At 38.5% G+C, this 12,964-nt stretch overlaps 1 protein-coding gene across 1 annotated transcript; it reads right to left on the reverse strand.

Annotated features, from left to right (window-relative positions):
* Positions 1-1,884: 1,884 nt before the first annotated feature.
* Positions 1,885-6,146, reverse strand: LOC115272634 (60S ribosomal protein L10-like). Its single transcript, XM_029915648.1, is given in 4 exon segments — positions 1,885-2,097; positions 2,100-2,285; positions 2,288-2,401; positions 6,051-6,146. Coding segments are annotated over 4 exon segments (609 nt in total).
* Between the last annotated feature and the right edge of the window lie 6,818 nt (positions 6,147-12,964).

The raw sequence follows: 12,964 nt of genomic DNA on the forward strand, positions 1-12,964 counted from the left end.
TATTGCTGGATCAAAGGGGAGTTTTAAATGAATAATCCAGTGAGGAAATGGGCAGAAGACATGAACAGACACTTCTCCAAAGAGGACATCCAGATGGCCTACAGGCACATGAAATGATGCTCAGCATCACTCATCATCAGGGAAACACAAATCAAAACCACACTGAGATACCACCTCACGCCAGTCAGAGTGGCTAAAATGAACAAATCAAGAGACTATAGATGCTGGCGAGGGTGTGGAGAGACGGGCACCCTCCTACACTGTTGGTGGCAATGTAAACTGGTGCAGCCACTCTGGAAAACAGTATGGAGGTTTCTCTAGCTTCTTAAGGCAAAAGCTTACATTTTTTATTTTAGATATTTTCTAATATAAACATTTCAAGCTATAAATTTCCCTTTTAGTACCTCATTAGTGGCATTTGACAAAACTTGACAAATTGTGTTTCTATTATTAAGTTCAAAATATTTTCTAACTTTACTTGTGATTTCTTCATTGACCTCCAACTTAAGATGTGTATGCTTAATTGCCAAATATTTGGAAATTTTGCAGATACATTGTTGTTGAGTTCTAATTAAACTCCTTAGTGGTCAAATAAAATATAATTTCAGTACTTTGAGAATTTTTGAGGCTTATCTTATAGCTTATCATGTGGTCTATTGTGGTGAATATTCTATGTGCACTTGAGATGCTGTGTATCCTGCAGCTGCTGGGTGTGTTCATTGTAATATGATTAGGACAAGTTGGTTGATAGTGTTATTCAAATTTTTCCTTAAATTTATACTGATTTCTTGGTCTAGTTGTTATATCAATGATTGACAGAGGACTATTCAAATTTCCGACCATGAGTGTGGATCTTTTTCTCCCCTTAATTTTGTTAATTTTTGTTTCACTTACTTTAGTGTTGGTTTCTTATACATTAAGCATTGTTGTTTTCATGATAAGTTAGCCATTTTACCATTATGAAGTGCCTCTACTTATTTTGGGAAATTTTCTTTGTATTGTAGTCTCTTTTGATACTAATCAAGTCATACTGGGTTTCTTTTGATTAATGTTTTTACAGTATATATTTTTCCATCTTTTTTCTTTTAAACTATTTGTATCTTCATATTTAAAGTATATTTCCTCTAGGAAGTACATACTTGGATTTAAAAAAAAATCCAGTCTGAAAATCTTTGCCTTCTAATTGGAGTATTTAGCATATTAAAATTTTATGTACTTATTAGTATGGCTGGCTTTAAGTCAACCACCTTGTTTTCATTTGCCATTCTCCTTTTTTTCTTATATCAAAAATTTAAAGTTTGTTTATTTATTTCGAGAAAGAGAGAGAGAGCAAGAGTGAGAGAGAGAAAGAGAGAGAAAGAGCATGAGCAGGGGAGGGGCAGAGGCAGAGGAAGAGGGAGAATCCCAGGCAGTCTGACCCAGGGCTGGATCTCACAAATCATGAGATCATGACCTGAGCTGAAATCAAGTCAGACACTCAACCAACTGAGTCGCCCTAGTGCCCCTTCCTCATCTCAATTTTTATTTACCTTCATCGGTGGCCCTTCTAGGACTGTTTCATATTTTCCACCCTTGTGACCCATGTTGCTATGGTGCATATCATAGACTAGTCTGTGAACCACTGGTCAACTAAGCCTCAGTGCTGGAAGGAAGGCATTTTTGCCCTTTACAGCTCTATTCCATGACAACGGTCAGCTATTTGCATTCCTCTTTTGTAAGTAGGACCCCTATTTTTTGACAGGAAGTAGGATTTATTGTGGGCATGAATAAAGAGGGGGCAGTGCCAAGTTTCCCATGAGTGCAGAGCCTGCCATTTGTCCAGGGGTCCATGATTACGTATTTATTTGATCCTACAGCAATCTGGGATGAGACACTTTTCAGCCACTATTTGTGCAAATTTGTCCAATATAAACTTAGTAAGACCCCACTTCTTGGAAGTACAGGTCTTATGGCAGTCAGGGAGCTTGAGCTTGGCCCTGAGTAGAGCCTCAATGCTCCTTGTTCTGTAGCTAGGTACAGATGGACATGATTATTTGGCCAATGTGGACCCTGGCCGCTGGGCCCCAGAGCCTTCCCAAGGCACCACACATACCTGTCTGGAGCCCATCAGCCCCAGCATGGGACACCATTTTGCTGATCCAGAAGACGTGGAAGGGGTGCAGCCGCACTTGGATGTGAAAACCATCTTTGCCATAGCTTTTCACCATGTACTTGTTGACAGGTGAAATACAGGCCGGCTCCAGGGCTGTGGAGGAGACCTGCTCATAGTTATCTGAGGCCACATCACGAGGCCACATAGCAGGAACTCATACACTTTCACCTTCTTCTGGTCCAGGTCAAAGATATGGATCTTGGCACCAGGGACATCTCTGCAGAAGAGAGAGTTTAGATATGGCCTGTTCTTTCAACACCAATAAACTTGGCATGGTGGTGACCCATGGCGACACTAGGATATTCAGTGGCACACCAAAGGAAAAGAGAAGAAGCCCTATTTTAAGCAATGGTTTTGGCTCTGGAACCTTATTGTACAGAAGTACCTTCAGTTCCAGTACCCTTCAGGACTTAAATTCCATCGCCTGCTTTCATATGTGGAGCCCAGGAGGTTTTGTCTTTATTCCTACTCACTGTTTTATAGCTTTGTTACTTTTTCAGATTTCAGTGCATAGAGGTATTAATTTTGTATTTGAGAATGGCTACATCTTCATAATGTTTCTTTTTAAATTTTATCAACCCCTTTTGGAATATCAATGAGGGTTAGGTTGAATATGTGTTTAAGTTTGTGTGGGCGTTTGTATGTGAGTGTGTATGTAGGTCACAGAGAAGACTTACCAATCTTGAATGAAAATCATGTTACTTTGTAAGATAGGGATAATAATATCTCATTTATAACCTTAATGCAAGCCTTAAGTGAAATAAGTCACATAGAATGCTTGGCAAGATGCCCATCAGATAAAAAGGCTCAGTAGTAAATATTAGGGAGCATTTTACTATGAAATAGAGCCACTCAGCTTATTACAAAATGATTATAAAAAAGTACATGAGGAGATAAAAATTGCATCAGGCTCTGAGAACTGCATTTGAAATATATGTTTTTGAGACAATCTCTGAGATAGAAATTGTGGGGTGGGGGTTCTTGCTTTGCCCTTCATATATTGTTTGAAGAAATATTAATCTCTGAGATAGCCATTCAGTGAGAGGCTGTGGTAGGGATAATTCTCTATGGTCTTTTCTTTCTACATGTCTTGCATGGTGAATTACTAGTTGCCCTTATTTTCTTTACTATCTTTTCAAGGATATTTGTATAGTGAACCACTATACAAATTGCTATCTAATATCAACTCAGTTTAGACAGAGAATTTAGGGATTCTCCTTGATTAATTTTTCAAGTACTTTACTGGAAAAGGGAACTCTAGTGCTCCAGGCTTTCACACATCCCACTGGATGATAGAGATAAAATAACATCTTTAGGGACTGCTGGGTGGAAGTGGCCCAGAATTATTCTCAAAGGCATATGCTCCTGACATTTGTTCCCTGTGGCACGGTTCTTGCCAATGTCACCCATTTAAATGTTATGGTTTCTTTTGAGCATGACCTTCAGTGGAAGTAAATCTGCACAGCCTATCAAAATATATTATTTGCCCCAAGTGGGAATACCCTGGTTCCCTAAGATTTCTCTGATAGTTTCCTTTTCCCTGAAACTCCTGTACGTTGTAGATCATCTTAAGATATATGGGTTCAGTGGACCTCAGGGTTCTCTCATCAATATCTCTTCCATGCCTCCTTAACTGTGGGATCTGTGTGGTTTGGTTGGGACTAGGCTAAGCCACTTCTCATTATCTAACCTCAGTCTTCTCCTAAGTACACAATAAAAATTTCTGAGTTAGAGGACGGTCATAATGAGATTACAAAACAAGGTATACATTAAAAAACTGTACATCTTGGGCAATGTCCACCTGCTTCTATTTCAGCCACAGCTTATCAGATCTCTTTGATTTGATATCTCTAAAGACTCAGGATTTGAAGAAAAACTGTATTTCTCTCTTTTTTTATTAAAAAAATTAAATGCTTATTTATTTTTGATAGAGAGATGGAGAGCATGAGCAGAGGAGGAGCAGAGAGAGAGGGAGACAGAATGCAAAGCAGGCTCCAGGCTCTGAGCTGTCAGCACAGAGCCCCACCCATGGCTTGAACTCACAATCATGACCTGAGCTGAAGTCGGAAGCTTAACTGACTGAGCCACCCAGGCACCCTTCTCTCTTTTTTCATGCATTTTATTGTGATAAAGACTCTCCATGGTCTCTTCTGTGCAGCTGCCTCTTATTTGAAAAGTTTGCTTGATATTGCTATGATTTTTCTGGTTCAACAATAATTTCTTAGGAACATTAGTTTCCCATTCTCTATTCTCACCCTTTTTGACACTCCTCCTCTAACACTGACTTTTTGCCAATGATAGGTGCTGTGAAGAGCCCCTGGCAGACAGGTGATATATTATTTCTTTTTTGCTCTCACCTTACTCACAACAGCCATTGAATTTGTTTTAGCTGAAACTGGAGCAGGCTCTGCAAGCAATTAAGTTGTCTTAACCAAACAAATGCAGTGACTGGAATTTCCACATGGCACAGGGCTTCACATTTATTGCATCTGGGGTTTGAGAAAAATCACACTTTAAAGCGATATGAAATGAGTTTTACAGAACTGGCAGGAATTCAATATTGTATAGAAAATCAAGGAGGACAAACTACTGAGAAACCAAAAATAAATAAGTGTAAGAAAATTATATGGTGGAATAGAGAAAGAGAAATAAAAACAAGAGCAAATAAGGCCTTTTAAAGGAGTGATACAAAGGAGAAAATACCAAGATAACAACTGTATTTTCTACACACAGATTCTCCTTAGGACAGCAATTTGGACACTGAGGACAGTCAGAGTTTCGCATTCCAATTATGAAAAAGTATTTTATTTTAATATCTCCAGGATACTTCTTGTTCCCTTACCATAAGATCTTAGCAGCATAATTTTAGGAGGAACTCGCTCTTGATTTATTGTTTTACAATTGTGGTGAATCCCCTCAAAGACATTAATGTGCTGGTGTTGTTCACTTGAAAGCCTGTCTATCAAGGCTGATAGGTCACCCTCAGGAAACTGATGATCAGATAACCTGGCGCACAACTTAGAAGGTAAATCAACATGGCCGCTATACATGTTCTGACCCTGATACTAAATGATAACCAGTTTACTTAAGAGACAACTTAATAGTCATTTTTGTCAATTTTCTGAATGAGGAAACACATAAATTGCACCTGCTCTTATTTATTGATACTGGCAGAAGAATAAATGTCAGTTTACCCCCAAAAATGTCCAGGCAAGCCTCCCTTGTATCCCCCCAAAGTTCCCCCGCAGAATCTTATTACATAATGATTATAAATTCATATTTCAAGTTTGATGACCTTGAAGGAAATCTTGGTAAGATTAGTAAGGGGGAGAAGCGTTACCCAACAAATAGACATTCTAAGGAGATTTATAGGCACTCAGGGAATAGGATTCTTGGCACTTTTCAGACAGATTGTTATATAGAACGAAGAAACAGCAGAACAGCGGGTAGTAAATAATGCGTTCAAAATTGAACATTCCAAAAAGGAGAGAAGGAGCATTGTGAATGGGTTACAAAAGAGGGGCAAGATTGGAGGAACGTTAAATTGTACTGCAGTATAAGGGGACTGGGGAATGGTGGGCTGCAGTCTCCATCCTTACTGACTATGGATATTTTATGGCCATGGAAGTAATTTTATTTTCTTAAAGAGATGTTTCCTCTCTCCTGAAAGCATTTATTTCAGAGAATTAGAATTTAAATCATTACCAAAATAACAATGTAATCAGGGCTTTAACAAGGTAAAAGGAAATAGGAAGGTTACAGCAGATCAGTGCAGGACAGACCTGCAGAATAATTTAGCAGGTCCAGGTAAAGGAGTTAGAGACAGACTATTCAGGTTGGAGTGAAGGTTCTGCTATTTACTGCATTATAGTCATTTTGGAAAAGAACATTAACTTACCTGAGTCTCAGTAGCATCATGCATACGTATGACCTCTCTACCTCTCAAGATTACCAATAAAATCCGTTTTTCATCCTCACCAGGACTACAGTTCATTGATCTTCAAACTTTTTTAAAGCCATCCCTCATTCCCCTGCTTTCCTTTCTTCCTTCCTTATTCAGAATAGAGTCTGTGACCTGGCATTCTAATGACTCCTTTTTTTTATGTTCTCAGCAACTTTGCTCCTCTTTGCTGCTTCCAGTTTGTTTGGGAAAACCACACCCTAGTTAGGTCTAGCCCAACATACTTTGCACCTGCATTCATGAAAACCGAATGAATGTAGCTAGAGAGACATAAAATCATGAAGTATGATTTCACTTTAAATGCATGACCACTTGGTCTCTGTGCTGGGGAATGGGAGGAACTGTCCCTGCCTGACCTCTGTTCTTAGTACACTGGGAACACTGGACTCCATGAAGTCCCAGGAGGGGATGCGGAACGGAGCCTTCCTGGTCACCAGCCAAGTGTGTCAGGACCACGATGCCACAGATATGCCCACGTGCAGTGGCAGGGTGTTCTTGATCTGTCTTTTCTTAATCTGTAACTGTTGTTCTGACTAAAGCATTTACTGTAACATTTACTGTGCTTTCCAAGCTTGCAAGGAGGGTATAAAATAAAATGTTGTTTCTGTTAAAGTCTGCCATTAGCTATCAGCTCTTGGTCAGTCTCCATTGCTTTCCGGGACGTCAATGTTTCCATTAGGGAACGTCCCTTGTCCACGTTTCCCTTAGCCATCATCTTTCGAGAACGTCCCTGTTTCCATCAGCCATCAGCCTTTGGGAACGTCATTGCGTTGCTCATCATCTCCCCAGAACCCCTTCCCCGAGGAAGACCTACCACAGCTCTGTGCTGACAGCATGAAGCCTGCTTAGGATTCTCTCCCTCTCTCTCTCTCTGCCTTTCCCCACTGCCATCCCCATTCTTCCCCTAACCAACCCCTCTGCATGCACACACACTCTCTCTCTTTCAAAATAAATAAGCATTTTAAATGCATGAGCACTAATTTTGAGTAGCCCTTTAGTGCTTCTATGATGATCATATTGAGAGCAAATATTTACAATGATAATCACATTGGATTTTGATTTTATTTCCTGTTTTTATTTCTGGTTAGATTTAGTATGAGATTATGTTAACATCATAAAATGTTAACTTTACCAAGTAATATTCTTTCATTTTCTACGGTATTTGAGAGTTTCTCTATAATGGGAATCATTTGTTCTTTAATATTCTATAGAGATTCTTTTGTAAAACTGTGATGGTTTAGTAAGAAGTGCATGTGTGTGCAAACGTGTGTGTAGACTCTGAACTATCAATTCAAATTTAAAATGAGTATAGATCTTTTCAAATTTTTAACTTCATTTTGAATCCCAGTTTCATAATTGACATTTTTCTAGAAAGCAATGAATTTTAGTTGTATATTCAATGTAGATGACATAAAGTTGTGTGTTTTATTCTTATTTTTTAAAATACCTAGAATCATGGGGCACCTGGGTGGCTCAGCTAGTTAAGCATTCAACTTTGATTCAGGTAATGATCTCACGGTTCCTGGGCTCGAGCCCTGCATTGGCCTCGGTGCTGACACCTCAGAACCTAGAATCTGCTTCTGATTCTGTGTCTCCCTCTCTCTCTGCCTTTCCCGCATTCATTCTCTGTTGCTCTCTGTCTCAAAGATAAACAAACATAAAAATAAAATAAAATAAAATAAAATAAAAACCTAGACTCAATTTATAATATTTCATTTCTAATATTATTTCATTTCTAATATTATTTGATTTTACTTTCTCTCTTATTTTTTGTGACCATTTTTTCTAAGCTTAAGTATTTTATGTGTCTTCAAAAATTTAATACTAGTCTTGCTTTCTAATATTTTAAAAAGTATTTATTTTAAAATGAAATTTTGCTTTCAGCTCTCTTATTTCCTTCTTTGAGTTTTTCTGTTGTTCTTTTTATAATTTAAAGTTAATTTCAGTTTGGCTCTCTAATTTTCCATCTTTCATTTTCATTTTCTAATAGACATAATTAAGGTTATAAATATTACCCTATGACTTTGGCTATATACCATTATATTTAATATGTATCATATTTTGTACAATTCAATTATAAATATTTTAAAATATATATTATGATTTAATCTTTAATCCATGAATTTTTTAATTTTATTTTTTAAAATATATATTTTTTAATGTTTTATTTATTTTTGAGAGAGAGAGAGAGAGAGAGAGAGAGAGAGAGACAGTGTGAGCAAGGAAGGGTCAGAGAGAGAGAATGAGACATAGAACTGGAAGCAGGCTCCAGGCTCTGAGCTAGCTGTCAGCACAGAGCCCTACGCGGGGCTCAAACCCAGGAACCGTGAGATCATGAGCCACCCAGGCGCCCCAGGAATTAATCCATGAATTGTTAAGGAGTGCATTAATTTCTCTTCATATGGACTTAAATTTTTTAAAAAAATATTTATTTAGTTATGAGAGAGAGAGAGAGAGAGAGAGAGAGAGCAAGAGAGAGCGAGTGCGAGCGTGAACAGGAGAGAGACAGAGAAACAGAATCCAAAGCTGGCTCCGGGCTGTGAACTGTCAGCACTGAGACTGACACAGGGCTCAAACCCACGAACTGTGAGATCATGACCTGAACCGAAGTTGGATACTTATCCGACTGAGCCACCCAGGCGCCCCTCTGTACATTTGGACTCTTGAAAGTTAATTTTTTAAAATTAATTTCTAATTTAATTGCATCTTTATCAGAGAACATGGACTGTTTGATATTACTTCTTTGGTGTATGATTTTTAAAAAAAAATTTTAATGTTTATTTATTTATTTTTTTGAGAGAGAGAGAGACCCAAAATGAGCAGGGGAGGGTCAGAGAGAGAGAGAGAGACACAGAATCTGAAGACAGGCTCCATGTGCTGAGCTGTCAGCACGGAGCCTGTCGTGGGACTTGAACCCACCAACTGCGAGATCGTGACCTGAGCCAAAGCCAGACGCTCAGCCAAGTGAGCCACCTAGGCGCCCCTAATTCTTTGATATATGTTGAGATGAGTTTGATGGCTGGACATGCGGTCATTTCTGAAATATTCCCGTGTGCTTGAAAGAAAATAATCTCTGTAGGGTACAGAGTTTTACCCATGATTGTGAAGCCAGTTTATTAATCATGTTGTTGTTGTTGGATTTTTTTGGCCAGCTTATTATATTGGTTATTGAGAAAAACACGTAAAATTATCCCACTTTGAAAGTGAATTTGTCAATATTTTTATGTTCTTCTGTTAATAGTGGTTTATAAATTTTGAAGCTATGTTATTAAATGCATTATCTTGTTAACTGCACTTGTTATGATTATGTCATGTCCTCTTTGTCCTTGACTGCATTTAATGTATAATATATTTTCACTAATATTAATGTAGACTTCCTCTTTGGTGAATATAGAGGAGACACTGCTAGTTATTATCCAGTATTATTTCAGCCATTTACTATTACTAACCAAATCTTGATTCTGTTCAGTAGCAATAGGTACAGATAAAACACCCCATGTCTCAGTCTCTCTTGTGGTTACCATATGCCATATTAGATTAAATCATATGCTATGTTTATTTTTGTATGTAAGCATAGTTGATTGTCAGCAATTTTATGTGATCGGGCCTAATATTTTTGGCCAAGAATATTTGTACATGAAAGTTGGTGGGTGGAATTTTTGTGAAGGCTATTTTAAAAGAATTCTCTTTCATTGGCCTGTTTTTTCAACCTTCTGTCCTTTGCCCCTTTTCCTCATTTCTTCTTCTGTTATCGGTGATCCAGTGACAGGAATTATAGTGACAATATTATAACTAAAAGCTTGGAAATGCATCTTAAGGAGGGCAGGGTGGAAGATAGAAAGAGTTCTTGATAATATCCTTAAACAATTGTGCTCTGGACTGCACAGGATATGTCATTGCATGAGAAAAAGAAGCCTCTGTTAGTCCAGATCCTTCTTCTATCTCACCCCAATCACTGCTTTTGCTGATCATGACCCCAGCTACTTAAATAGCTCCAAATAAAGTGAGCTGGTTTCTTGGGTTCAGGCACACTCCCTTACCTTCTAGTCCTCCGTTCTTCAGATTGAGGGATGTGAATATTGATTCTTGAATTCAAAAGGACTTGTGATACTCTTAGAAAAATACATGCATGAGAAAAATAAGAAAATTGCTCTTTTTTTTGTTTCTCTATCCAGACCCAGAGGAGGCTTTTACATGTACTGGCTAGTATGGAAGAATGACCCAAAGGCAGCTGCCTGTGGCCCAAGCCGTTGGCTATTTAAGTCAGGGGATATTAGCAAAAAATGTTTATTTCTTTTTTTTCTTTTTCATTTACTTTCAACAACACTTCACTACTGCCTTTGGGAAAAGAGTTTTGTACTGGAACCTATATAGCAAGCCTAATGTAGAGTATGACAGATGTGTTTGGGGATTAATGAACTGTAATATGCATGAAGCTGGCTCTGGTCCTGAATTTTAGGGCTAATGGCATAGGAATGGCTACTCTTCATTAAGTTCCCACTATATGCCTGTACTGTGCTAAGCAACTGACAGGTATTAGTTCATTGAGTTCTTATGACAATAGGTTATTTTATTATTAACAGCTTCATTTCTCAGAGGAAGCAACTGGGACAGTGAGAAGCTGAGAAATTTTCCCAATGTCACCTGGTTGGGACGGGGGCCAAGCTGGGATGAAGCCTTGGCGGCTGGACTCTAGCACCTGTGCAATCAGCCAAGACCTCACGGTGGATTCTCCTGACCCTTGGAAAGAGTTGTCTCCTGGGAATTTTGAACCACAGAAAGCAAGAAGCTGGGGTAAGAGAGTTAGGGGAGAAGCAAAAAGCAAAGAAACACAAACTGTTGGAGAGGAAAAGCCATTAATTACTGCCAGGAAATCTACCCCAATGCTCTGATTTTATCCTCATTTGAACTGTACCCAGAAATAAAATTATCCATTTTTGCTTCTTGGAGATCTTTTGTTTGTAGGCAAGGGTGCATGGAAGCTTCCTTTCTCACTGCCACCCTTCCACACACAAAGAAATCTGAGACCTTTCTCTGATGATTGGTCCCATTTTGGCTTCCATGGGGGTGCTTTCTTAGTGGAGAGTGTGGTTCCCTGAAGTCAGAAAGCTTGGGTTTGTATCCCTCTTCAGGTACCTACTAACCTGTGTGGTCTCTGTGACCCACCAGTGTCAGCCACCCTGAGCCTTCATCTCCTTATTCATCAAATGGGAATATTAATTGTTAACACATGGCCCCATTCATTCAGTCAATAGATATATATTGACTGCCTGCTTTGTGCTGGTCACTGGTAGATAATGTTTTGTCCCAGGCAGATCATACATCATATTTGATCTTCTACTCCATGAACGTATAATTCAGTGGAGAAGATAGACAAACAGACATCACCACTCCTGTGATAAGTGCTAAGACTTATGCATGCAGGTTGTTGGAGGAAGGATGGGAACACCCCAACTGTACTTAGCAAATAGTGCTTGTTCATCTCCTCCATCCCCTCCTTTGTTCTAAAGGATGCCTCTGCTGCTAACCCTTCCATACCTACATATGGTTTTATTTCAGAAACCTTCCTCCAGTCTGGGATATCTTTTTACTTTTAATATATCACATGGCTCTGAGGTCATGCTGTGTAACTGCCTTTCCAAGCCAAATGAGGTGATTTGTGTCACGTGTTCTGTGCACCTTGGGCACCTAGTCTTCATATTGGTCTTCACGTAATATTTAACAATTAAGCTTACATTTCCTCTGGAAAAAAGTATTGAGAGTTCAAGAGAAAATGGAAATAAGACAATTGTAAATTTGGGGGAAAATGTAATAAAAATAAAGTTTGGGCTTTTGCCATATTGTTTGCATATTACTTACAGAATTACTTACTATGGGTTTTGTTGACTGCCTCCCAATAACCCAATTTTAAACGTGAAAAATGTGAGAATTTGAGATTAGTTTCTCCCAGAGTTGATATTAGAGTCTGGCGCTTCTGGATTCTTGCCTTGTGGTTTGTTGCCAACTCAGACTCCCTAGGAATATAGGCAAACACATACTGCCTCATCTATTTGTTTTTCATCGGTAAGTAAGTAGGCTAAAATTCAGGAGGTTTCCCAGAGAGATTAGGAAGAAGATTTTATTAAAAAAACATATACTTTTCCCTGTCTTTCTTTAGATGTGCCTTGATTCTGCAAAACCAAAGTTAGGAGGGGTTCGGTAGATCTATTTTTAAAATTTATGAAGCGGGAGAACTAAATTCTCTTAGCTCAGATAATAAAAGGTGAATATTACTTGAAGAATTAAGTGTGTAGGTTTAAGTAGGAAGAAGGAAACGGTGAGGGTCACATTAAATTTGTAAATAACTTTCCTTGGACTGTTTAGCAGGGTGACTGGAAAACATCTTCCTTCTAAATTGACAAGTGCTACTTCAGATCAGTTTATATTAGCAGGCAGTTTTAAAAATATTGGCTATAGAAACAGCTTATATGAGAACATTAACACTTACTGGCTCCTAACCTTGAAGCTACAAGAACTTTTTTCATAGCTTTTCCCCCGCATAAGCCAGTAGCGGTGCAAAATATACAAACCCACAGAATGGTGAGATTGGGGTTTAGTGGTCGGGTATTAAGGAAGAGGGGTCTGAAATGAGTCTTCAGAACTCTGCAAAAACCACAGCCTTTTGTGACTTGGAAGTACTTAACAGTAATTAGAATAATCTAATCTTGAAGTTTCAGTGCAGATAGTCTATCTAGAAGATGACATGGCAGTGGCACACGCTATTTCCATAGTTCAGTTTGTGAAATACTTTTAAGCAAATACTCTGTTTATAGTCTGTAGGCCAGTGATTGCATATGCAAAGAATTTCATTC

The sequence above is a fragment of the Suricata suricatta genome, chromosome 11 (assembly GCF_006229205.1).
Source record: "Suricata suricatta isolate VVHF042 chromosome 11, meerkat_22Aug2017_6uvM2_HiC, whole genome shotgun sequence".
In the NCBI taxonomy this organism is placed as follows: Eukaryota; Metazoa; Chordata; class Mammalia; order Carnivora; family Herpestidae; genus Suricata; species Suricata suricatta.